The sequence below is a fragment of the Zonotrichia albicollis genome, chromosome 6, assembly GCF_047830755.1.
Source record: "Zonotrichia albicollis isolate bZonAlb1 chromosome 6, bZonAlb1.hap1, whole genome shotgun sequence".
Taxonomy (NCBI): Eukaryota; Metazoa; Chordata; class Aves; order Passeriformes; family Passerellidae; genus Zonotrichia; species Zonotrichia albicollis.
In genome coordinates, this window is record NC_133824.1 from 41,602,901 (window position 1) to 41,630,501 (window position 27,601).

A 27,601-nucleotide genomic window follows, 5' to 3' on the forward strand; every position below is an offset into this window, starting at 1 on the left:
GCGCCCGCGGAGCGGCCGGGAGAGCACCGGCCGGGAGCGGGGACAGCGGCCGGGAATGGTGGGAGGGGGCGCGGGCCCCGCCGCCCGCCCGCCCTCCGCGGGGCGCGCACTCACCACGGTGACGGGGGACACCATGTCGGCGGCGGCGGCGGGCGCGCTGCTGCTGCTGCTGCTGTGGCCGCTGTCGCTGTCGCCGCTGCGGCCGCTGCCCAGCCGTGCCCTGCCCGCCTGCCGGGGCGCTTTTTTAGGCGGCGCTGACGTCACAGGAGAGGGGCCCCGCGGCGAATGCGCTGCGGGCAGAAGGAGGGGGCGGCCCCGGGCCCGCCCGGGCGGGCGGCGCCGATCGGAGCGGGCGGCCCCGGCCCCCGGCCCGCAGCCGGGAGGGCGAGCGCCTCGCCCGGCCCCGGCCACGGCGGCGTCAGCGGCGCCTCCGCCTCCCGGCCGGGCGCCCTTCGCAGCCGGCGGAGGCCGGGCCGAGCCGCTGCCCCTCCCCGGGGGCGGCCGCGGCGGGCGGGTTCCCGGCGGCCGAGGGGCGCCAGGGCCGGCCCAGCGCCCGCTGCCGGGGGCTCCCGGCCGGCAGCGCCTCGCGGGTGCGGAGCCCCGGGCCGGGCACTCGGGGCGGGACTGCGTCCCTCGCTCCCGGCACCGGCCGTGCCAGGCGCTGGGCGGGGGCAGCGCACCCTTCGGCCCGCGCTCTCTGCCAGGCCCGTCCCGTCTCGGCTCCCCGCTCCACACACCTGGTCCCTGCCTGTGCCGCACACCCCAGCCCCGGCCGCTCTCCTCCCCTCCCTTCCTGTGGCTTCCCGCCTGCCGCTCCTGCTCCTGCCCTTCCTTTCACATCCCTGTTTCTTGCACAGTCCCCTGCGGAGTCCCACTCTTTCTCCTCCCTTTGAGTCTCCACTACCCTATGTTTCCATGCTTTTTCAGGGGCTTCTCCCGTTTCACAATTGCCCACTTAACATTTCCCATCATCTCCGTATTGTGATCACAGGTCCTTATCAAACCCCTCTCCCTTGCAGGGCTCGCTGTACCTTCCAACCCTGTTCCTGCTGCCAGTGGCTCCTGTGCCCTCCCAGGACTGGGTCCCTCCCAGCTTACATCCCCATCCCCATCCCCATCTCCATCCTTCTGCCAAGGTCATTCAGAGGCTGCAAAAATGTTGGTGTTGGCACAAAGACAAGGCAAAGAACATTTAATGTGGGATACGAGAGAGTGGGATGCATCAGCTCAGACTTACTGAAGTGACCCTGGGACTATCTTTAATTTGGTTTTACTTGAGGATTAGTATTTAGGATGCAAGAAGCTCCTTTACGTGTAATACGATCTTGCTTGCAGGTTTCACTTCATGACAAAACAAACAGGTACTTAAACAGTTGATGATTAAGTAATTTGCTATTTGCAGCCTGAGCAAAAGTCGTGTTCAGTATCTATCACACCGAGGGAACACTTTCTTCTATAAAGCAAAAAGAAAACACCAGTGCAATTCTTTTGCAGTCTTTGTGCAATAGATTGGTATCACATTTCTGAGGACAAAATGTGTATGAACAGCAGTCCCAAGGTCCCACCTGGGCTGCACAATTCCTGTCAGTAGAGATGTGTAAATAGAAAGGGCAGTGTTTGGCCCACCACCAGATGAAGGCACCAGGATAGACACTGCAACCTTTGCGTCACTTGCCATTCCAAGAGGGATTTCTGCCCAAAAAAATGGCCCTGCAGCTCTGCACTATCAGATCAGAGAGGCATTGCAGTGAAATCTGTGCTAGGTAAACCTCAATCAAATGAAAGAAAATTGCTCTCTGTAAAGTAAAGATCTGTGTGGCCACAGCCGGGAAATGGTCTTGCCATTTCAGTTAAAATAGTTCATAGGGCAATAACAAATTTATTAAGCAAGAAGAGGATAAGCTTTCCCATTTTGGGGGAAGGTAGGTGAACTAAAGAAGGGGAAGAAATTTCTAACCTTTTCACGATAAAGGCTTTGCCCTTCTGAAATCAAGGTCCCTAGCTGAAGCAGCACAAGCACAGAGGTATTTTGATGTTCAGTGATGCAGTTCATTTGTTACTATACAGGATTTTCAGAAGCACCAATGGACTCACAGAACTTGGGCTCCTAATCGCTTTTGGAAATCCTTCTGAGACCTTGATTGAGTCTTGGCTTTTCAATATCTAAAAAGAGGGCAAAATCTGCTCCTTGGTCCTTAGCCAAATGTTCATCTGCTTATCCCAGGCTCTCTGTGATGATCCAGGCCTGAGCAGTGGGCAGGGACATGTTTGCTTTTGGTGTTGTCTCTGCTGCTGCAAAAGTGTGAGAGGATATTGATAAGAATGCAGCTTTAGATGAGTTCTTTTTTTCTAATGCAGTTTCTGTCTCCAGTGGCTGCCGGCTGAAGCTTTGCCTGGTCTCACATATAAGCTATTTCTCTGTGTTATTGATGCAAAATTCAAAATACTTTAACAGCTCAGGGTGGGTTTTTGTGCAATGTTATTTTCTCAGAGAAGCCTATCAGAAGTGAAAGGGAAACTGTGTGTATGTCCTGACTTCCCCACCTCAAACAGGCCCTGGAAAACTCAGTCTCACTAGTTTTGCTTGGGAAGGGGTTGACCTTATGGGATTTCCAGACAGTTCCTTCCACAAAGCTTTTAAAAATAGAGACTCAGAAGCTTAAATGGCAAATACGGTACTTGTACATGATAAAGAGATGAGTCATATGACAAAGATTTTACAAACTGAAGACAAGTTGGAAATCTGTTGGGTTTTATTTAATATTAGATAAATTTTATGTTCTTTCAAAGACTTCAAAAATAAGTGTTTCATCAATGGTAAGTAGTTCCATGTAAGTGAGAGACACCTTAGAGTATAAATTAGGAATTTGGATAGAACAAAAATGGCTTGCATATTATTTTACATTTTATTTAAATAAGAGAAATATTTTATGTTTAGTCTGTTAGGAGTACCTTGGAATATAAACTAGGAATCTGGATTCTGCAGAAAGATTTTACATTGTATTTAAATGCAGGCTCTGATAGAAAAGATCCCAGCTCAAATCCATTTCCACTGTAGAAACACCAAGCATCAGATGAAGAAAGGAAAAGAGATACAGGACTGATGCCATCATAACAGTCAAATTTGTCTTGGTCTATGCATGCCATGCTTTTGGTTTTTCTGATGGTATTGTTGCAGTCTCCTGTCCTGACTAGAGCAGGCAAGAGGGATCTCATGTGGCTCATCACAACATTTTCTTCTATATCAACTGCAGGAATTTAAAAAATAGAAACCAGTTCTAATTTGGGGGGTGTGTGGTATTTTTAACTCACTATCAGTAGGCAAACAGAGAGCAGTAATTACATGAGCATCAGTTTATGGGGGTTGGGTATAACAACACAAACCATTAAGTCCTTCTGTGCATGTTTGTGCTTGAAAATACTTCTGCTGGGCCATGTTTGTGGTGTGCAGGGTGGGGGAAAGACAGCAAGAGAAATCTGTTTATTACACAGGGAGGAGGTTGTCCTGCCTCCAGCAATGGCTAGAGAAGCTGCAAAATGTTTCTCACATGCCAGTGCCTCTGGAATGAGGGATCTGATGGAATGGGCTCTGCCCATGGGTCATGGAGCCACTTTTTGTTTTGCACTTTCAGATTTACTATCAATACAAAAGTGACTGGGAATTCAACTACTCAAGAACCATGAACAAGTGTATCATTGAGGGCTGGAAAAGTTTTTTTTGAATTCATCTCTGTGAGATACTCCTGAGCCATTTTCTCGCTGGCTGCTCCAAGCAGTGTCTCAGTTCCAGGGGCAGCAGTGTCTGCAGGATGCATCCAGTGTGGTTTTCTATTTTGTCATATCCAACCTGTCTAGGCTTGTTGGTGGTTTGTGGCCATTGCACAAGTCCCCAGTGCTTCTCATGTCAAGTAACCTGTTGCTTCCTTCTGCACATGAGCAGAAATGGGGCTGTTTTTTTTCTGTACAGATTGATTTCCCGATCCCTGAAGAAATTCAGAAAGTGCAATTGCTTCCCTCGTGATGGCAATTTCAGTACTGACAGTAAAGTATTACATTTAGACAGCAGAATTAACCTTTCAGTGAAATAAAGGGAGGACACTGCAAATTCATGTCTCCTGGGAGCACTTTTTCAGGCTATTTACTGAACCAGAAAGGCAGCATATCATCTATTTATAGGCTATATATTTGAAAGTTTTCTTCTCAGGCATAAAACCACTTTGCTGTTTGGGCTTAATAAATGCTCTGTGTCTGTGTGTGTGTGTCCATGTTTATGGAAAAGTTAGTATTTCTGGGGATGAGCATGTGTATAGCTAAGGAGGATCCAGAGTACAGGTCCATTATGGGACTTTGCTTGTTTTTATTGGTTTATACCCTAACCACCATCAAAACAAGCATAATCTTATAATCAAACATTATAATCTTATAAAAAAAACCTATTAATGGGGAAAGAAAAACAGTCCCCGTTTAAAAAAAAATCCATTCATCATGGAAGTAAATCACAAAATCTAAAATGTTTACAGTTTATCATAGAACCATAGAATGAATTGGTTTGGGAGGGACCTTTAAAGATCATCCCTGCTGTGGGAAGGAAACTTTCCGCTACATGAGGTTGCTCAAACCCCAGTCTTTCCTGACTTCAAACACTTCCATCATGGGGCATCCACAACTTCTCTGGACCTGTTCATAACCATTCTAATCATTAAAAAAATCCTCTGTATATTCAATTTAAGTTCACTCTCTTTTGGTTTAAAACTGCTGCCCTTTCTCTTATCCCTACAGGCCTCAGTAAAAAGTCTTTCTCCGTATTTATAAACTAAAGGACAGCAATAAGGTCTCCCTGAAGCCTTCTTTTCTCCAGACTGAAGAACCCCAATTCTCTCAGTCTTTCTTCACAGGAGAGGTGTTCAGCACTGAATTCCCCCAGGGCAGGATGGCTGCAGTCTGAGCTATCACCAGTTTTGTCAACTCTAATAGTTCATCCCTATTGATAAGCAGCAGGACTGGTAATGCTTCTCCTCTGATCAAACTGTTTGTCACCTGGATTAAGAAATCACCCTCAACACCCTCCAAGAGTCTCCTGGATTGCTTACAGCTTGCTGTGCTGCTTTTCCAAGAGATATCAAGGAGTGCCCCAGCAGGATCAGAGCATGGGAGCACAATGTTTCCTGTAGTCAAAGTAAGAAAACTTCATCAATGTCTTCCCTTGCTCTGGTGCTCTGCAGGAAGACCAAACTTGAGTTTTCCTTTGATGGCTTGCCCCTAGATTTTACTTATAAGCCCTCAACCTCTTGATCACTGGTTTTCAAAGACAGTTTGTGCTTTCAATCTATTTTTTCATGTGTAGGGCAAACACCCCGCCCTCTGTCCTTGCCTGTCCCTTTTGGGCAGTCTGTAGGCATGGACTGCAGAGTTCTGATGTGGCTACAGTTTCTGTTTCTCACTCAAGTGTCCTATTTCCCAGGTTAGAAAACCATCAAAAAGAGCTCTGATTTATCTAGTGACCAATCCCCTTGTGATTTATTGATATCTACAAGCAGGATGTGGTAATAGCTGAAGTATTAAAACATGCAGGAAAAGAGGTAAAGGCTTGTCCTGGGAATCATCATCAGATGGTTTGTAGGGAAAAGCATGATGCAATTAAATGGTTACAAAACAGAATGTAGGTAGGGCAAATGCTTTCGTGTCTATTTTCTTTAAAGTAGTCTAGCTGAGCCTCTGAGGAAAAACTACTCATGGTGGGAGAGATGCTTTAAAGAAAAAGAGGGAGAGGATCCCAACTCAGCCCAAAGCTGTTTGCTGGTGGATGAAACCAACTTGTGTTGGCACTTTAGGTTTTGGTGGGCTTATTTCCATCATGAATGTGTGGTGTCATGTGGGATGAAGGCCAGCCAGGAGCTGGGAGAGGAACAAGGAGTTGGCCTGGAAAGGCTCGGGAGTGGTCATTACAGCCATAGTAACCTAATGCTGTTCGTGTCATGTTTTCAAAAGTGACTGGTGGCTTTCAGACCATGGTCTAGATACCCTACATATCTAATTTTCAGAGGGCATTTTCAGTTGTTCTCCTCTGTTCCAGGATGCTTTCCAGTGTCCCACTGTAAATGGCAGTATCCAAAGTCACTGATCACTTCCAAGTCTTGTCTGTGGGCAACAGGCATTTTCTGGGTTACTCTAAAATAAGTCTGAGCCACTAATCAGTTCAGATACAGTTTTTTACCACTGTGTTTGTCTAAAGCAAATCACTGTTACATTTCCCAGAGGAAAACACTGCCAGCACTGTCAACAAATAATACATTGATTTTAAATCAGTAAGACTGCCATTGATCTTAGCAGCTATTTATTGCACATGTTCCCAGCAGCCACTTTTTAATGGAACTTTAGCAATTTAGTGGGGTCACTTGAAGGTCTCAAGGAAGCAAGGAAAAATTTGTATCCGGCAGGAAGTACCTCCCTAAAACAGTGCCTTCACTAGCAATCACAAGACAGTCAGAGTGATACACTTCTCAAGTTTTGGTGGATCCTGATTATTAATTTTCAAGACACACATAATTCTTATTTTATCCATCTTGTCCTGGTAATATAGATATGATTTCACCTCTGTCTGATGAATATCCTCAGCTGCTGGTTGCTGGAAGCTGGGAAATACAAAGCAAATATGTCTGGCCTCTTGGCCTCTTCTGGGGCTCCACTGGTAGCCTTAGGATAGACAAACCCTTAGCTTTGGTGCATCTACCCTCAGATTAAAAATACTGGCATCAAAACCAGTCCAAATATGCCTCTCTCTCTCTTTTCTCTCCTGCTGAACTTGGCCTTTTTCATCTGAGTTAAGGTCTTGCACCAGAAAGAAAATTTCTTGTTTGGGTATGCCATTTCCAGTGGTTTAACAGGAAGCAACATGCAAAACATTCTTCTCTCACAAAAGCTATGTTAGTTGCCATTTTCACTCTGTTTTCTTGCGTGTGATCTCAGTTCCAAAAGCGTCGCATGGATACGCGGGCAAAAATAGGAGGAGTAGGAAGGGAATAATGATTGTTAAATGTTTGAGAAAAATTATAATTTATCCTAAAACTGAAAGGGATAATAGGGGATACAGGGAGGAGGTGTCTGGTGCATGCTTTGAGTCAGGCTGGTGCCCTGCCTTTAGTGCCCAGGTTCTGTTTTGGAATTGCCGCATGCACAGAGGTCCCTGCTGGGGCTGTTACATCCCCGTGGCCCTTGGGCAGTAATCTTCACCCTGCCTGCCAGGCTGGCTCTGCACTCTGCGTGGACACAGGCCACAGACACCTTCCCTGAAGCCCACAGTCCCAGCTATTCCTGGGAAAGGTGTTAAGTCAGGACCTGCTGAAAAGCTTCCTGAGGTTTGTACAAATAGCAGAACCACACTTTTCTCTGCCTCCTACACACACATAACACACATCACCCAAAAGCCACAGGTAACACAAGCACTGGACAGGTGCCTGTAACTTTACCTGACACTTCACTTGTAAGGGTGCTGTGGTTGTGTTTCCTTGCATACTACAGACTGCAACATAATCCAGCAGATAACAAAGGATGAGGGCAAGGGAGCTCGGTGAGGAAGTGGTGGTGTCCATCAACTCCACCACTGAGCCCAGCAGGGAGGATGTTCTCTCTGGCATGCTTCTTGGGTGTTGTGGTGGGGACCACGACAGCAATGTGCCTGTGTGAGAGCTCCTAGGCCCTTTTGGGAGGTCTGGATTATAGCAGGGATAGAATACCCCCACAGACAGATAGCAAAAGGGAAGGTGAGAGGCAGCACATTCTAATAAACAAGTACTAAATAGGACCTGGGCATCCAGCTGGGCTCCTCTGCTGACTCAATGGATGATCGTGAGCACATTTCATGGTTTCTGCACCATTCTGCAAAAGGAAACAATGGGTGGAATCTGTCTTCAAGTCTAGCTTTTCCCTTTATATGAAAGGGCTAAATGCAGCCAAAGTATATTCCTTTTTTGCACAAACATCATTTTACCTGTGATTAAGCCCTAGTGCTCAGGAGTAGCACAGCCCACAGGCAGCTACAAGTGTGGCTGGTGGGCAGGAAGGTGTTTGAAGCAGAGCCGTGCTGCGAGCACAGCAGGGGCTGGGGAATGCTGCTCAGGAGCTGGTCACATTGCTGAATTTCTGGCTAATACTCGGCCAGGGCTTTTTGGACCTTCACAATGGTGCTACAGTTCCCTGTCACTATGGAAACTGGTTTTTGAAAAGGCACTAGTTTTAAAAAGTGAATTGAAACCAAAACTTGTGCTTCATTTTCATTGCTGGCTCTGGGGTTCCCCTGGGAACAGGCAAAGGCTCCTGGATGCTGGCCTGCCTCCTCAAAACCCAAACTCAGGTTCCCCTTCCTGAGAGAGCCACAGCTGAATCAGCAGCTGGGATTTCCACAGATACAGGCAGGAATCATGAGAGCTGTTAAGTCAGCAGGAAATAACTTGAGAGGAACAAAAACCAGTGTCAAATCAACACAGAGTGGTCTGACATCCCCCTGCATTACATGGCCCATTGGGGACAGCCACAGGTGTGCAATAAAATTGTGTATGGCTCAGACAGGTTCTTCTGAGAGCATTAAACACTTAAGAGACATTCTCAAAATTGCTTTGTTCTCTACAGTCTTGCCAAAGCTTAGATACAGGAGCCCAGGAGACATCCCTGGAACCTGAAAGTCCTTTGCAGAGACTCAGTGAGAGCAGACACTCATCTCCTTGCTGTTCCTGCTTCTTTCCTTGATTTCATGATTGTACACATGTAAGTCTCTGTGGAGCTCTGCCGTACTAAAAAGAAAAGCTTGGGGGATGGAGAAATCTGAGAGTAGGGCAAGGAGTAGCCTGAGGTAGAGAAATGAAGGAGGGAGGTTTTTGAGTGAACTTTGGCACTAAAGGAAATCCTCAACTACATTTCTGGGATAAGTTCTGGAAGCCCTACGTAGGACATACCCACTTGCAGCCCTTATGGACACCTAATTAGCAGGTGCCAGGGTCCAGGATATGAATCAGAGTAAATCATTTCTGTATACAATTGGCAGAAGGAAGTGAAGAGTCCCCCAGGGAAGACCCAGAAAACCAGGTAATTACAAAGAACTGGAAAGACAAGGCACAGTGTTTCCTTCCTTCCAAAATTTCAGCACCCAGACCCCATTCCCTTTTCATGTCCTGAAACAAAATATTCATGTTTAAGACAAGGAAATGGAGGAGCAGAATGTTACAACCACATCCAGATCTGACCCAGTAAAACCAGTAGCAGCAAGGAGCTGGACCTATTTTTTCCAATAAATTTATTGCTAGTCTGTTATCATGTGGCCATGCTGGGTTCCTTGCACCTCTCAAGCCTTTCCACGATCCCTTCCCACTTGCTGTGTCAGCATCTTGCCATGGATCCCCCAGCTCTGCTGGGAGCTTACAAGAAGCCCAGGGAGAACTGGGAGTGAGTCCATGTGGGAAGGTGCCATTGCAATGAGAAGGTGCCTGCTCATGTGCAGAATTATGGAGCAGAGCCTGCTCTGGAGCACAGGGATGACCCTCAGCCCAAATGTCAGAGGCTGTCCCTTGTCCAAGACCAACACACTGTCTCCATGGCAGGCAGGAACCTGTATGACACAGCCAGGGGCTGCTGGAGAGGACAAAATCACCTTTGGAAAGGACCTGGTGAGCCCCAGGTGCCTTGGATGAAGGCATGAGCCAGCAGCTGCCAGCCCATGTAAGGGAGCCTTTGCACCCCCCTTCCATTGCAGTTATTTTTGGTCTGTTTCGCTTTCTTTCCCCTGGGGTTTGCTCTTCTCCTGGGCTGTCAGGACCAGCAGTGCTGGTCACACCATGCCCAGCCTGGGAGCTCCTGCTGCCAGCACGCTGACTGCCATCTCCTCCAGCCAGACCTGCATGGTGGCAGTTTTCTGCAGGTGAGGGCAGACAGACATGCACCCATCCAGCCACCTGGGCCGACACTCATTGCTCATCCTGATCAGAAGGACATTCAGAAAAGAGAAGTGAGGCAGGATCCATGCTTGATTCCTTTCAGACACTACCAGTATGCCAACACACCAGGAAAGGAGAGACTTAGGAGGTGTTTAGTATATTTATTAGCATTTCTCCCCTTACCTGGAATTATTTTCTGTCTGTGAATGCCCTGGGTGCTGCAGTAGACAAGCTTGGGAGGAGCTCCTTGGTCAGCCACTCTGCCCCTGTGCTTTGCCTGTTTTAAGCTGCCAATTTGGAAGGCATAGCCTTGAATTTGGGCCAGCATTTCTTTACATTAATACCTGTGATAGCAGCCTCAAAGACAAGGATTTTCCCCTGACAGACTTAGTGGTCTTTTTAACATTTCACTGTGCTCCCAAGCCATTAGACTTCAAAGCACTTTCTGGTTTGTGGCTGCACAGGAAGGGCGAGTGCTGCAAACAGAGGGCATGAGCGGTGGGGGGGATGCTGGTTCTGGCACTTGTTCTTTCCACCTGCACCAGGGCTTTAGCACAGGTGCCAAGAGCAGAGAGAGAAGGCAAGAAGAGGTTTTAGGCTGAGCAGCAGTGTGGTAGCACCAGGCTGGCGCCAGGCTGTTGGGCTGCATCCCAACCCACCTCATGCTCCCACAGCAGCAGGGAGAGAAAGGACAGCAAGGTCACGTTTGCCCTATAAAGACTCTGTTCTAGAAACTTGGGGCTGTGAGGTAATTAAATCATTATTTTTTTTGTTCTTTCAAGTATGGAAATATTTTAAAGTCGTTTGGGACTTTTTCCAGCTTTCCTTTAATAATGTCCAAGCTTCAAACATTTGTCTGTGGGCGAAATACGGAGGATTGTTAGAAACAAGATGAGAAATAGGCAAAGTTGTTGTTAACTGATGTCTTTGGAAAACAATTTCAGGCTCTGAGAAACATAAAGATCTGGTTACTGGTGGCTCCCTTCTTGGGGTAACTGACTGCCTTACTAGAGGATTGCTCTTTAGCAAGCACTTTTCATTTTGGGAAAAAATACAACAGTTGTACCTTGCACAATCTGTGTGATCTCCATCATCCTTCTGCTCATCCTGTGCCTCACCTTCTGCAAGACAGAGGTGGTTACACTGGGATTTTTTTTTGAGACTATTGAAGATTTTTAGCCAAAGAAGGAAAAATATTTTACAAAGGAAGATCTGGATGGTGCCTACAAATGTCTGTCCCTATTACTAACCAGCTGTAGGAGGCAAGTAATTTAAAAATCCCTATTTTGGCAGTTGGGATTTAGGCAGCATTCGGGAACTGAAGCCTAATACAATTACTCAGAAAGCAAGTTAAACTGCATTCCAAAGTCACGCTTATTGATCAAGTAAATAATATGTCCTTGCAGTTATCATCTCCTGTATTCTTGCTAAACACGGAGCTAAGCTGTCGGACTCCTAATCTCTCTTCCATGGAGCAAAAACAAATGCAAACAGAAGATAATGAAGATCCTCCTACCCTTTAGGAGAAGTCCAAAGTGCTTCTCTGCACTGTTATCAATACTTTCATATCAGATAAACAGTTTTGATTTTTTCCTGTTTGGCACAGAAGAAGCTCTCTCTGTCACCAGAGTTCATGCAGCCTCTGAGAGTCAGCAAGTGGCCAGAGCATAATGCACAATAAATCCAGCATAAATAACTGAATCTACATTTAGATCAAAGGGTGAATTACAAATGTTTGAGAAGCTTAAAGAAGAGATTCAAGACATCTTAATTTCTAAAAATACGGTTTAATTTTTTTAAAAAAGCTTTTCATTTTTAAAGCTTCTGGGAGGTTAACATTCATTTGTTTTCAGGAGGTGGAAACAGTCAGAAGATGACAATGTGGTTTTGCTGAGATCAGCTCAGATGTCTGTCCAGAGCTGCTGACTTCAGGGTCTGCTGCTGAGTGTCTGGTTTTCACTTCATGATAACTCATGTGTGTTCATGATGCTGCCATAAAAAAAAAACAGCTCTTTTAGCAGTTCAACTGACTTTGTATTAACTCCCATAACATGAGAGCATGGTATGTGTTCCAGCAGACAGTGCACTAATGCTCCTGCTTTGTTTTGAGTAATTAGTGGGAACAAGGATTCGCTTCCAGTTGAGCTGGAATTTTCATGTTTTTACTCTCTTGGTCACAGATGGCTGCTCTCAAGCAGGATTGGGTAGACTGGGCAGCAAACATCCTTTCAGCTCAAGCCTCTCCTCCAAGGCTGGCTGCAGTGCACCTGATAATGCTGAAAAGTGGAATGGCAAAAGGGTTAGGAAACTTTGAGCTCTGTGAGACGTGCACATGATCTGTTATCAGGGAGACACTGGAAAGACTCATTCATGCTGTCTGTGGCAGAGTCCATCATTACTGCTGTGCAAGCAAACAGCCCCAGGGTTGATAGAAACACCCCAGAGTCAGCCCTTCCTTTTGGATAAGTATTCTGCCTCCTATGTCTTTATCAGGCAGACAGGGTTAGAGAATATTGCACAGATACCTGTGCTGTTGTGCTTTAGCAAAACAAGAGGCACAACTGGGAGCAGGGACAACAGACACTAAACTTGCTGTTAATGTTACCTGGTTTTAAACCTCAGTTCTGCCACAAACTGCCTGTGGCAGTTTGCCTCTCTCCATCTGTCTCTTGCTGGGTGCTTGAGTGAGGCACAGGGCAACCTGTGCTGTGGTTGGCATTTACAAGTACTGCTGTGATAAATGTAGTGTAGGCCTCTCCTTCCCAGTGTTGTGCCTAGGAGAGTTTGCATTTCTGCATAAATGCCTGATGGAGCAATGTGAAATAGCAAGAGGAACACAGAGTAAAACAGGTGTTCTGCCTTTAAAGTCCTTGACCTGTGCCTATTAAAGCATTTGCAGCAGGTCTGATCGCCAGCCTGTTCAAGTTAATGATAGACTGTGCATTCACCTCACCACCTTCAGATCAAGCCAGATGAAATTAACTACAGAAACAATTGGCAGGAAAGAAACAATGAAAAGAAAATCATAGTACTGGAGGATGCAAAAGAGTGTAGTGGCAACAATGCTTAATCACATAGAACTGCTAAAAGGCTCTTCTAGGTAAATGATTATGAGTGTTTTGGAATTATTGTGAATATGCAGGACGACAGGAAAATTAGATTTCATATATTAAATAGATTACATTGGACCACTACACACTGACTTCTGAGTAACTGCATATAATTGAATTTACAGCAATAAACTGACCAAGAAAATGACCAACCTGTTGATTAGAATAAGCTAAGCTGGAAAGACAGGCCAGCCTTGCTAAAGTACAGGCTGCAGGCACCAATGCAACTGCTCTGGTCTAAGGCAGTGACTCCAGAAGATACAACATTTGGCAGCAATACCAGTCAGAGATATTTTTCTCCCCACCTCCTGGCTTGTTCCATTTTCCCCTTGCTCCTGCCTGCCCTCCTGCCTGCACAGACCTTGGTACAGCCTTTCCATGAATCACATGGGGAAATGGAGCCTTTCAAACAGTCACACACACAGACAAGCAACCAAACATACTTTGCTGGGTTACTTTTTAACCCAAATCGCCCCCAGATCTGGCTCAGAGCATTGGCTTTGGAGTGCAGGTGTTGACACCAGCATCAGGATAGCACCAGGTGAGGAGTGACAGGATCAATGGGGCAAGAGCAGAGCAGAGGGTGGTGGGCAGCCCTGAGGCATCAGCCAACAGCATTTCAAGTCTGTTTCTCCTCTGCCAGGGGATCCACAAAGCTCTCATGTGATCTGAAGTTCACCAGGAGTACCCATATTTGGGTTTCCGTTTGTTTGTTTTAGTGCAGTCAAAGGGTGTTTTACAGTAACCATTTGCTTTAAAAAACATTGTTTAACCTTGTAGGAAGTCATGGAGTGTTGATTACTCATTCACTAAAATTCAGGAGCCTGAATATAAATCCTCCTCTCACTCCCATTCCTAGCATGTCATTATTCCAATTAGGAGAGTATTTAAGATATTTAAATAATCTCCCATTCAGCTACATGTATGAGAAAATGCATTCACTCAGTACAATAATGCAGTTGTGCCTTTTCTCTGAGATGGCAAGAGAGGTTGGAGCCATTTTTGAAAAGAGTAACTGAAAAGCAAAGGCTGTCAGGCAGACTGGGCACGAGAAAACATGGAATCAAATAGCAAACATGGGAAAAAGCCTCTCTGCATGCACAGACAGCAAAGAACAAAAGGAACAAATACATGAGATACTGAATTGCTTCACCAGCTAGAGAAGTGTGTTGGTTTGGGTTGGCTCTCTTTCAAACTGGTCAAGAAAACAGAGCGTGAGTGCACTGATGTTCTTCTGACTTCCACTGATGCAAATCAGGAGCAACTCTGCTCAAGCAACTACTTTCAGGACAGGTACACTGACATAACAATGATTTAAGTGAAAAAAGAGTTCAAGCATAAAAGAAGAGGTGCAAAGCCTGGCAGTCAGCCCTAGCACTTTGTAACAGCACTTTTTTTGTGGGGCTGACCTAAAAAATCTCAAAGTCCTAGCAACACATACTCACAGCACAGATGCTGGGACATTTTACTGTACAGCCAAAGGATCAGCAGCACAGGAGGCCTGTGTTTACCCACAGAGAACAGAATGACATTTTTACAGTTGTTTGTGTTTATTTGGTCGATAAATGTTGAGAGAGGATTCCTTTCTGGCCAGTCCATGGATCCAATTAATTTGTTTTTCAGTTTCATATTTGTGACTCTGAGTTCAGAAGTGACTTAGGGTTGTGATACACAGCAGCCACAGCTGCTAAAAATAGACCACAGAAATGTAAAACACAGAGCAGCCTTTAACCACCACATTCCCCTGTACCTCAGCTCTTTGAAGCCCCCATACTTCATCACATTCCTGTGTTTGGAGGCATGGAAGCCTGCTGTGGTTGTGAATTACCATGTGCAGAGCAACATGGGGAAGGAGACAAGATGAAGCATCTCAAAGAATCATCCTGAGCTTCTGGACACATGGCTGAACTCTGATCTTTCCCATAGGGATGGGTGGGGAAATATTTTCCCTCAGGAAAGCTAGGATTTCAGCCTTTTCCGTGTGGCATGGCATCGATTTCAACTGCAAACAGTTATTAAAATAGCAGCCTGGAAAGTCAAGAGGGAAGAGAACAAAAAGGATGTGACGGGAATCAGAACGATGTGATTTTGATTGATTTTTTTTCTTGCAAAGTCACAAGCCTAGAAATAAATCCTACAAAGCAAAGATTCTCTTTCCTTTCCAAGAATGGGGAAATAACCATTTTTATCCTAAAAATTTTCTGATGATCAAGTATAAAACAGCACTGGAGAAAATCTATTAACTCAGTGATGGTGGAAGTAAGGTCACCCTTGAACCCAGGGCTCTGTGGCACAGGGTTTGTCCCACCTTGCTGGGTCAGGGCAGCTCCAGGTGGGCTCTGCAATGGGCACCCTGAGCATAGGGTACTGCCCTGGCAGCAGCCAGGGACCTTTCCAGTTGGGCTGGCAGGGACAGGGATAATGTTTTCCTGACTCTCTCCTTGCTCTCCTCTGGATAACTGAGCTGAAGAGGAGGCTGGAGATTGGAGAGCAGCCAGTGAGGAAGAGTGTTGGGCCAAGAGGGACTGGAGAGCTTCAGGAGGTGGGGATAAGGCTGGAGAAGTAAGGGAAGGGCTAACAGAGTGGCAGTGGAGGTGTTTCATCTTGGGCATGTGTCAAAGTAAACTGAGGAGAGGCCAAAGCAAGGTCAGTTAACGACCTGCTGCTCCAGGAGCTGCTTTCCAATTCTGTACCTAGGAGCAGTTTCCTGACTGGCAGGTCTGGGAGACATTCTCCCACATAGTGATGCAATTTATACTGTTCTGCTTGGTGCATTCTTTTTCTCAGACTAGGAAAAGGAGAAACTTTCATACAAAAAGCATAAAGGGTTTGGATTTGGCAAGGAAAGACAACATTTACAGGCTGGAAGGATGCCACGCAGTAGGAAGGGGATGTGGCAGAGACCTCTGCCGTTAATGATCTTCTCTGAATATTTTCAAGTGATGTTGAGCTAAAGTTACTTGTCCAAGTAGCTTCGTCAGTAAAACCAAGAGCAGTGCAGAGGGTAGCCTGTGTTTCCTTGCTCTCTGACAGCCCTCATCTTCCTCATCACTGAGGGGAGGCCAACCAGGCAGAACTCTCTGACAGCTCGACAGTAGAGCAGAAAAGAGCCAGGCTCTGCAACTCCATTGTGAGCAAGAATCTGTCATGATCCACCACATCAGGGCTTTTGGCTTTTTAGCTGCCTGTACCTAATTTTGCATTTAGGGCCTCCAATTTTGTGCTTATGGGACAAATTTGACATTTATGCAATACTCCAGGTGATCAGCCAAAGTCCTGTCTTCAGCATCTCTTTTCTGGCATTTTTCCCTTCTCTCTTTTCATCCAGCTCTGACCTGGGTCTGCCGGTGCCCCAGTGATACCACAGGATCTCAGAGCAGCTGCTGACAGGCAGGTGGAGATCCCTTACACATGGGGAAAAGTAGCTACACCTAGAAATGATCCATGTCCCATAATATCCCAGTCCTCCTTCGTTCCCATCTGTGTCTCCAGTGAGTGTCACCCAATCCATCCCTGCTGTATCACTTCCTGCATGCAGGGCTATTTGCTGTGTTTGCAAGACTACATTGGGCGATGTGTTTGTGCTCTGGATTAGTTTAATGGAACTGCAGTATATCCTGCAAGACAGTTTCCCAGCTGGTAAATCATGTTTAAACAGTGAAAAACAAATATGCTTTCTTGTTGCTCCAGTCTTTTTACATCTGGTTGCTTAGCATTGTTCCTATCTTGCGTCCACTTTGCAGTGCTTCAGCACGATTGCCAAACAAACTGGCTAAAAATCAATTAACAGAGATCAGAGGGAAAAAAAACCAAACCCAAATGAGATACAACAGCCACTATTGGGATACACAGACATATCAATTTGGCAGCCAGTCAAACTTCTTAGAGCCATCAGCTGTGCTCATTAAATGTCAGAGTTGTGAATTTTCCCCAGGCATTTTCAGCAAATGCTTGAACATAGCCCAGCTGAATTGTAAGTGATTTTCTTCCCCAAATTTCAGGTAAAAAGATGAATGTGATGCCTTGGGTTTTAGCTTTTATATTTTTCAGATTCTTTGCTGCCTGATATGCAACTCTTAAACTTCATATTAGGTGTTAGTAGGTTCTCTTCACAGGGTAGTTAAACAAAACAATCCCTTCCCAGCTAGACAATCAAGAACAACCATCACCCAAAAAGCACAAACTACGGTGAAAAGAAGGGAGCAAGCAGGGGAGTGAGACTTCATGACCTGGAGCCGTAATTGGACCATTGAACCCCGTATGCAGATGAACCAAAACTTATGAGTATAAAAACTCATCACCAGGATGCATCTTGTATTCAACCTGGGTGTATCCCTGGCCAGGCTCTTGTGCTGCCCAAGCTGTATCCTTTTGAGGCCTTTCAATAAATACCTATTTTGTTCATTTGGCTCTGTCTAGTCTCTGTTCCAGATCAGCCTCTCAAGGCACCAAATGAGAAGAGATGACAATAGCAAGTCCATACCACAGGTTTAGTTCTAGAGACAAATTTCTCTGTCACATAGCCAGGTGGTAACATTTTCCTTTTATTCCAAATAAAAATAAATATTTTCCCTGACTACTTAAAGGTACTTCTCAAGTCATGTTTCCCAAGTGATACAGACTTGAATTTCAATGTCAGTAGAACTAAGACCAAGTTTGTATTCTACAACGTTCATTTATACAGCTGTGTAAGACCTCAAATCTTTTTCTCTACAAACAAAAGTGATAAGGCTTCTAAGCATATTTTGGTGGGAGTTTTTTGACATGGAAGATCCAAGAAGCAGGAAACCTTCTTTAACACTCAAGCTTAGAAAGAAAGTTGATAGTGTTACTGAAATGTGTTTTCTTTAATATCACAGCAGCTCACAACTGCCAGAAGGTGACATAAAATTGAAGACAACTAGGGTGAGGTAAAGAAAACTGCAAAGAAAACCAGCAAAGAAAGAGCAGCAGCTCCCCTCTCCTGAGCAGTGCAGGAGAAGGCATGACCAGGCCCCAGAGCTCCCCAGCCCTGTGAGGATCTTCTGCTCTGCACACCAGGAGCTTCTCACTGGTTTAGATTCAAAAAGCATAAATCAGAAGATCCAATGGCTTGCTCTTTTGTGTGGGCTTGAGAAAACTTTGTGACAAGAGTTTATACTGGGCAGGCATCAGGAAGGTCATCTTTTTGCACCTGGCAGGATTTCAGTCAGGTATTGTTCAGGTAACTCTGCAGAAATTGGGGAGGTCTCCCACTACAAAGTGGTTACCCAGTGTGGTCTAGGTTGTGAAACACACACCTGGCCAGGAGCTTTGTCTCACTAAAGACCTTGGGATATGACTTTTAATTCTGAACATCTTGTGAACCCATTCGAGAAAGGACCTGGGTGTGAGGAGCAGGCAGGGGCCATTCTGGCAACATCCAGGCCTGGTGATTTCTCTGAAGGTGAGACTTTCTTATCCTACCACACAGCTGGATGGGGAGCTGCCCAGTTTTGTAGCCAGGGCCCCAAGCACTTTGCAGACCTCTCCATAGGACAGCCATTGCCTGGAATCTTAATGTATGTGATCATTTGGAAAAATGCCCAAGAGTCACTCATTCCCCTGAGTAAGAAGGAGGTACTGTTGCTTCTGGCATGCAGCATAGCTATTGCATTATGTAAGAACCACCATCAGTGTTTGCATTAATGCTGCTGCCTGTATCATATTTCAAAACAACAGCTCTGTTGACAAATGCCAGCAGCTCTGTGGCCTTTGCTCCCAAGCTCAGGTTATGTGGATCCAAACAGAGGTGGGGAGAGAGGACACCTGCAGCCTGGCTGAGCTCTGAGCTACTGAACAACCACTTTGGGAGCTGCTTTGAGAGTGAAAAGTCTGTGTCAGACACTGCATTTCTCTAGCACTCGACCTAAAAGGTATCAGTTCCTTTGCCCCACTGCTCAGCACCTTCAGGAGCACTTTGGTAGAAAGCTGCATTTATTTATTTGAGTGCTGAGCAGTATTTGCAATGAATAGGAGAGACAGTTACCTTGGCTGTTCCTTACCAGGAAGGAGGGTATGCATCCCCACCTTTAGTGTGCTAGTTCTCAGGAAAGAGTTAAAAATGTAACTACAGCTTCAAAATCTGCACTCTTTGCACCTTGCTGTTGGGTCAGCAGTTTGCCTGATAAAGGAGCCCTGACCTCTTCACCTCTAGAGGAAAGTCCAAAGATCTTCAGAAGGTTTTGGAGTTGTTTACCGAAAAGCAAAAGTCCAAAAACCCATATAGGGAGGCAGCCTGGGAACACAGGCCAAAATCAATGACGTAACATGGTGGAGGCTTCCAACTTCCGAGACAGAGTACAAATCTTGACTCATAACTTTGCAATGTCCCTCAGCCATTTGAAATGCCCCCTTCATCCCAAAGGATGTCTCCTCTGACTGACATGAACTGGATCTTGCTGGTTCTACAATTCAGTGCCATAGTTACACTGCTTTCTGTAATCCCTTTGATACTGAAGAGAACAACTTCTCTATTATCTTTACTTTTAAAACTTGGATTTCCTGCATGGGGGAAGTCCTCATGTTAATAGCAAGCAGTGAAAATGCTTTAAAGAAGGACGTGAATGTGCTCAGATTGTGAAGCAGCTAATCTAAAGGCAGCAAGACCCTTAGGGAACCCTGGGCCACAATAGTTGACATTTCAGGCAGGAAACTATGGTTTATTTAACTATCTGAACTGAAAACACCAGGGAATTTATACAAGTGGAACAGAATTAGTAAGAGCATTTAGCCAAGACACACGTGAAGACTAAAACTCCTATGGTTGTGGGAAAGAGAGATTTTACATCTGGAAGTGGAAGTGGCCTCTGCTTTTTGATTCATCTAAAAGATCAGGTGGGCAAGGGGTGCCATGAGGGAGTTCCTACTTGCTTATCAACACAGCTGGTTGCAGTGGCTGCTGCTTCTCCACACAGTTTCCCTTCAAGCCACAGACCTGCCTTGAAGTTTCTGAGATAAAATAGCACAATCTCGCAACCAGGCTATTCTGCTCCTAAATATGCATGTTCTTTCAAATGCACTTTTGAAGCACTTTTCTGAGTTAAAATTACCTTTTTGATCAATAATGGTGTTTCTTTTCAGAGGTTTTCTTCACTTTTAGCAACATTCAGTAAACACTCTGATTTTTCACTTCCTGTGGCAGTGAATGATATCCAGGAGTTTGACTTTAGTCCTAGAGGATCTGGCTACAGACACCAAGGTGACAGAACAAAACTTGTCTAAGTCAGACAACTTTAGTAACAACGACAGAAACTGAGAGAATGGCACAGCATAAAAGCATTCATTATTCATCAGTTGATACCCCAGGGAAAAAATCTGTGAGCAGATTTTGGGTTTCGCAAACCAAGTCTGACTTTGCTGGGGCCTGGCAAAGATCCCAAAGGTGAAGTGCTCAATGATCTCCTCTATCTTTGATCAGCAGAGACATTCGCTATGGTCCAGGTTTCTCTCTTGCTTGTCCCTCTCCCTCCTCCCTCACACCCTACTGCAGGCTAAGGAAGTGTGCCAGGCCTGGAATGCACTGTCCCAGCTGCACTTGAGTCTGTCTGACAGTGAAAATGGCAGGTAGGTGTCCTTCTGCAAAGCAGTGACCTTAACCTCCTTCTGCAACCCACTGGGAGAGCAGAGTTCAATGAACAAGTCTGGCTGCACTGCTGAAAGCTGTGGCCTCGGGGGAGCGGACTTGTTGTTAGGTTTGTTTCCAGCTGGACGGTTCCTGGTCAGCTTTATTGTGCAATTCTACAAATCCTGATGCCAGTAAAAATAAGCCAGAGATACAGGCTGAGCAGAGGTTTCTTCTCCCAGCAGCTGTGCTGGCTTAGGCCATCCAGGAATGCTTGTGGGATGCCCGCTCCAAGAAAAGCTTGGCACAGCCATGTCAAATGTAAAACCCTCTGAGATGATTTTTCAGTCTCCTGCAATTCTGCACAAATCCTGGCATGGGCTTGCTGCTCCCTGTACTCCTCCTCTGCTCAATTCCTGTGTGCTGCAGCTCTTTAAACATTCACAGAGCACTACCTGGAGCAGAGTGCTTCAAAAGGGAGTGAGTCTGCAACACCAAATCTTCTCCTGCTGGGCATCACCATATCATCACAACCTTAGGCAGTCAATCGACTGGTTTTGTGTTATTTAAGTTGTCCTAAAGGCTACATTTCAAAATCTGAAATGTATGGATTGAAAAAGCTGGCAATAATTCATTGTGCTCAAACTGTTTAGAAGCACTGCACAGACCTTGCTTGAAAAGATGGCTTTCGAGAGAGGGAATTTAACCAAATTCCACACTAGCTTGCTCCTCAGCTATGGTGAACAAAAAGTCTTCAGAATATTTAGAATCTGATTTAAGCTAACAAGTCAAGGAAATAGGTGTTAAGACTCAAACTCCTGCTTGATGCTCTATTTGTAATTTATCCAGTCGTTAATGAGCCAGATTCTTGACTGGTATATATGGGCACAAATCTGCTTAAGCAATGCAAGAATGTTGATTTATGCTTGCTACAAATCTGACCTTCAGTGCTTCCTGGTAAGTTCCAATCCTCTTTGCACTGTTCATTTAGTGGAATGGAATTAGATTTACCAAGGTATGCTCTGACAAAATGGATTGCTTTTCCCTTATATTTTTGTGCCAGGGATAAAATGGTGGTCTATTTCAATGTAGCACTGTTAATAAGATAGGTTTTCTGAAGGAAGGTCAGAAATTATAATATCATTCATTACAATGCCACATGTTTTTATTTCTCAGAGTTATACCAAATTATACAATATGCTCCACAAATTACAACATCTTTCTAGGAAATCTGAGATGCACCTGCAGAATGGAGGTTAAATAAGTTTAGCTAACAAGAAAATGCATAAAACTTAAATATATGAAATCAAATTATTTGCTGAGAGTGTATTGGAATGAAAATACCCTTGTATTTGCTTAACTTAACCTATTTTGCTCCAAATGACCTTATGTTCTTTATTTCCAAGTTCACAATCCCTGCACTGAGACTAAGCACACTGCACAAAGCCAGACTTACCGAGAAATGATAATCAGGAATCTCTTTTATTGGTTCAAATATAAAGCTCTCAATGTTTGACTATGCCAGCTGCATGGTAAATACAGCTCATGCCTGCAGAGAACCTTGCTGAGAAAATTGTGTGTGAGATTATGCTGCTGTGAAGTGCTCAATATGGGGGCTACGCTCAAAACACAGAGCTCACGTAGGAGGCAGCAGCCTGTTTGCTAAAATCTGCTTCCCACAGGTAGCGTCTTACACTGCTGCTTTCAGTCTGCACCAGCTCTTGGTGACCTTCCTGATGACACTGAAGCAGTTTGCACTGAATTGTTGACGGCCTGGCCAGGTAAAGAGTCCTCCTCTTCTGGCGTGGCACTACAGCCACGGGGATTTGACATACAAACAATTAGCTCGGTATGAATGGGGTGTGAACGGCGGTGTAAAAGTGTGAAATCGTTAGGGAACGACATGAAGGGGCAAAGAAATGGCATGTGGAGCTTCTGAAGGCACCAGGGTGTGGAAAACCAAGAGCTGCCTCCTGGGTAGATTGCAGACCGATGCTGGAGGCAAGTTTTTGCCCAGTCCTGACTCCTGCATCCATACTGGAGCTAGCACGTGTCTAGCCATGGCTCCCGGGTGAGCCCCTGACTTGTGCCACAGCTTTGCCCTCAGCCCCATCTCCTGAGTGGACCATGGAGCTTTGTGCCAAGCCTTGCCACTGGTGCCCTTATTCTGCCGCTCCTGGATGCCTCCTGGCCTGATTCATTTACTTGGCCTGGTTTGGGACAGTTGGTGGGCCCTGTTATCAGTATCCAGTCTGTGGGCCATGTTCAGGAGCAGGACACAATCACTGAGGGCACTGCCTGTGCTGGGACTCCCTTGGCAAACTGAGGAAATGAAAAGGAAATTTCTTCTCCTTTTGGGAAGGGAAACAAAATCTTGCAATTTCAATGGGGATCAATTTTGGCAAGCTTTGGTCCATGTCCCTGCACTTCATGGCACCCTATGCCTTTGGATGGCGTTCACTATGGCCAAGATTTTTTAATTTTTTTTCCTTTCAGTATCCGTGCCATGTCTCTCATATCTTCCCCTCAAAGTTGTGTCTTCCTCCTTTATTTTTTCCCCTGCTTTTGCAGCATCTGTGTGGTTAGTTTTGGTCCTTTGCACTGCACCTCATGTAATCCTGGTCCATTTTCTTGTAGTCATTAAATGTCCAAATTTTTTTTTCCAATTGCATTTTATTTGATCATATCTCCTTTCCAGAGGGTTTGTAAGTCTATTTTTTCTGTTTCTGAGTTGCACCATGACTGCATGGCCACAACCATCTCCAGTCTCATACATGCAAAAGAAGGAGTGAAAACTGTTTGTGAGAGAAAGTTAGGTGTGAAATCACATTAAAATAAAATAAACTTCCCCTTCTATCTGGTGTTGATGAACATGAGCAAAGAAAACACTCAGGTTAACACTGATTTCCAAGGGAGGTGTTGTGGCCTTGATTCTGGAGCTCATTCCATTATAATACATGAAGGAGATCAGATTTGTCAGTCTTGGGGGGTGGGGGTATTTGGCGATGAGGGCATGAGTTTCTTCAAGGCAGCGAGAGGATGAGATGAAGAGGTGCAATAAGTAGTGGAACACAATTTCAAGAAACACCTCATTTTAGGTTGCTTTCATTTGGCAGCTTTCTATATTTTTATTTACATGTGTAATATAGTAGAGATCTGTAAAAAACATCTTGGAGCAGAACTTTTAGAAATTACATAGCCCTTTCCCAAAAATGAAGTAGATCCTTAAATCAGGCTCTCATTTTGGAAATAAATCCAAATAATTCTCTGTGCATTTGAAAAGAAGATATTTTGGCTTCTGAGCAATACGAGAAAATGTACCATCCATTTGATCTGCTTCAGATGCCATAACCATCTGCAACTGCATGTGGCAAACACATTTCTCAGCTTTGCAGGCATGTATGATTATGAAGAGCTTGGAATAAAATAGATAAACCTTTGAGATGCTCTTTTTGTTGTTGACTTATCTCTCAGCAGCGTTCTGCGGGAAGCTCTGCTCCTGGAAGGCTGCGGGGGAGGGCTCTGCGGAGCCTTTCAGCGCCTTTCGGAAGCGGCTGAGAAGCAGCCAGCGTGAGCAGCCGCGGCTGGCAGCAGCCGAGGTCACAGCTGCTGCTCTGAGCACGCCTTTGTGCAGCATCCTCGCGGAGTTCGGGCTCCCGCTGCCGCCGTACCAAGGACGCGGCCGCCACCTGCTGTCCCCAGCCCGGCCGGGAGCGCCAGGGACGGGCGGCGGCCCCGGCCCATCGGCGGCTCCCGCGGGACGGAGCCTCCGCCTGCCCGCTGCAACTGCGGCACTTCCAGCCTTGTCTTCATTCTAATCTCTGATTTATTGATTCCCCTGCCGGTTCTGTGAGCCGGCAGTGACTCTGCCCGGCATCCTTATGGCAGTGCTGGCTGCCCTGTGAGATGGGCACAGAGGGGGACACCTTGCCGGAGCAGCTGCACATCCAGCCCGTACGCATGGCTCTGTCTGGACATGGGCACTCGGCTGCTCGGCAGCGCTGACCGTGGCTCTCCGCGCTCCTGCCACAGCCATTTCTCGGAGATTCCGTTCCAGCTGGTCTGAGCTGGGAGCTCGGGTGAAATGCGGACGGGATGGGTTCAGTGCAGTCCCAGGGCGGCGCTCGTCCACACTGAAGGATGGAGCTGTTGGAAACGGCTTCGGAACTGAGGCCGCTGTCTCTCAGTTCCTGTTTGCCCCTGGGATGCTCTTCCCTGTTACAGGGCTTGCAAGGGTTGCAGGGGTGAAGAAGAGGCGAGAATGTTGACCTCATGTTCAGAAGGCTTGATTTATTATTTTATGGTATATATTACATTATTACTATGCTAATAGGAATAGAGAGAAAAAGTCTCAGAAGCTTGCTACGCTAAGAATAGAAAAGGAATGAATAATAAAGAAGCTCTCTCTGATTCTGTCCCAGAGAGAGCTCGGTCTCTGATTGGCCCTTAATTGTACACATCCAACATGGGCCAATCATAGGTGCACCTGTTGCATTCCACAGCAGCAGATAACCATTGTTTACATTCTTTTTATAGGGCCTCCGCTTCCCAGAAGAGGGAAAAATCCTAAAGAAAGGATTTTTATGAAAAGAAGTCGGTGACACTTCCCGATGTCTCATGTTTCTCCTGTGATCTAAAATCAGCCTAATCCTGTCACAGAGAAAAGCCCTTGCTGCTCTGCAGTCTCTTACAGGAGTTCTTTGCGTTCTTTTTAACTCTATAATATCTGGACACATGCCTGCTGTTCAGGGTTTAAATACTGTGTTTTCCACATTTACTGCAATGCTGATTTTTCCCCCCCTTGCCTTCTTTTTAGCATCTTTGGAAAGGAGTTAATTCCCATAAAACAATATGAATACATATTACAGAGGCGTTACTTTTGTCTATTTCCCATACGCTTATCTTTTGGGATTTTTGACAACAGGCACTTTAAAGACACTTTTGTTAACTTAAATATTGAATAAGTTAACTAATTGGTTTGGGGGTTTGGATTTTTTGTTATTGTGGGGGTTATTGTGGGGTTTTGGGGGTTTTTTCTGTTTGGTTTGGTGGGGGGTTTTTTGTTAGTTTTGTTCTGTTCTGTTGTTTTGGGGTTTTTTGTTGCTGTTGGTTTTGGTTTGGTTTTTTACCCATTCTTAATCTTCTTTCTTCTCTGACTGGGAGAATACTTTGCAAATACAGCTATTTCACCAGCTGGTGTTATTCGGTATCATAATCTTCACTTTCTGCCAGATCAACTTTTTTTTGTTCATGTGGGGATTTTTTCCTGAAGAAGTCAGTATTTTCATCAGTGGAGTCCTATTTGATGAGTGGTCCACAGGGCCTGTTTCTTCACTCTCATGGCACAGTTTACCCCTGGGGTATGCTGAGTGCTCACAGGCAGTCACAGTGTGACACAGGTAACTGCTTGGTGGGGTGCAACCGTGTTTGTTCACACTTAGCCCTGCACTAAAAAGTTTCATTGCCTTTGTTTAAAGCATGAATCTGAAAATTGTCCTAGAAGAACCCAAGACAGCTACTTGAAATAACTTTTAATGACTAGAGAAGTTTGTTGACTGTTTCAGTTCCCAGTGCACAGCAATGTAAAAGTGATATTTTGTGATTGTTCTGGATTTGAAATACATATATTTTAGATGAAAACAATTTTCAATTACGTGCAGAGGAATTCAAGTTCTCTCTTGCTTGCATTTCTGTGTTGAGAAGCTGTACCTGTTTTGTGACCTGCTGAGTCATTAAATAATGAGGTGCTGGAGTTAAACCTCTGTCTCCACTGACACATTTAAGTACCTAGAAAAGAAATTTCTAGGTTTACTTTGCCTAGACTAAATTATGTCAAGCAGGCTCATTTCCAGCTCTTGGTTTTAGAAGGACTTCTAACACTCTCTCACATGGCCATCCATCTCACAAGCAAGTCCAGAAAAGCACAAATGGATGAGTACAGAACTGGCTGTAAACTGAACTGAAATATTTAAAATTACCGTGTTGCTAACTTGGCTGGACACAGCAAGCAGACTTCTGCAGGAGTACCACAAATCTGATGTTTTTATTAAATAATTTAGATGGCAGAGCAAACAACGCTCATGCCAGCCCCACTGGCTGGGAGGGGCAGGAAGTGTTGGAAGACAGGGCTAGGATCTCAACACACTTGGCAAATTACAGCAGGGGGAAAGGAAGTAATTCAAAGGATGTGCTTTCACTCTCTGCAGAACTACCAACATCAGAAATGCAGGTTGTGCACTTACTGCTCTGATAGCACCCCTGTATAACCTGTTGTGGTGGTTAGCCTGGATCACAACCCAACAGGAGCCAGCCATGCCCCCACAAAAAGGGCAAATAGCACTGGGAGCTACATAAAAAGGAATATTGTTTGCCAGGCAAATGAAGCCATTCTACTGCCGTGCTTGGGGCTAGAAAACCTTCAGTCAGGGTATTGTATCTGCTTGGGAGAGAGAGTTAGAGGTTTTATGGTGAAGCATTGGAGAAGTTGGAGTGGTTTATCCCAGAGAAAGGGGAGACACAGTAGGAGGGCCCTAAATATGTGTACTTATGTCTAAGGGAGAGGATAATAAAGTCTTCTCATCAGTTGAAAAGGCTCAGCAGAAATCTAGGTTAGATGTAAGAAACAGCTTTCTCAAGGTGTTGATGAAAAAAGAATAAGAGAATAATATAGGGAATGCCAGCCTTTCTTTCTGGGTTTCAAATGCAAATTGAACAAGTGTCTGTCAGAAATTACCTAATGCAATTGATCTGCTTTTTGGGTGGGAGGAAGAAGGCAATTTCTGTCCCTGTTTTTCTGATATTCCTCTTTGGAGCCAAATACCATAATTTATACATCTAAGTTAGATGCCTAAGTTATACATTGTCAAGACCAGCTAATTATCATTCCAAGGCTCTTCCTTTCCATTTCTGTTTAATATATCATAAGTAAAAAAGTCTTAGTGATTAATAATTCAAATCGGAAGCAGCCATAAAGTAGGGTGGCACTA

The 27,601-nt window shown here is 45.3% G+C and overlaps 2 protein-coding genes across 2 annotated transcripts in view; one reads left to right on the forward strand and one right to left on the reverse strand.

Annotated features, from left to right (window-relative positions):
- The window catches only part of TMEM86A (transmembrane protein 86A), a 26,371-nt gene extending 25,613 nt beyond the window's left edge, over positions 1–758 (reverse strand). Inside the window, exon 1 of the mRNA XM_014266765.3 lies at positions 115–758. Coding sequence (XP_014122240.1) covers positions 115–135 — 21 coding nt within the window. The 5' untranslated portion in view covers positions 136–758. The remainder of the gene's footprint in view (positions 1–114) is intronic.
- LOC141729277 (uncharacterized) lies at positions 134–26,677 on the forward strand. The gene is made up of 3 exons (XM_074542185.1): positions 134–148; positions 249–24,918; positions 25,152–26,677. The coding sequence occupies exons 1-2, from the start codon at positions 134–136 to the stop codon at positions 891–893; spliced, it is 660 nt and encodes a 219-aa protein (XP_074398286.1). The 3' UTR covers positions 894–24,918; positions 25,152–26,677.
- The last annotated feature ends 924 nt before the right edge of the window (positions 26,678–27,601 follow it).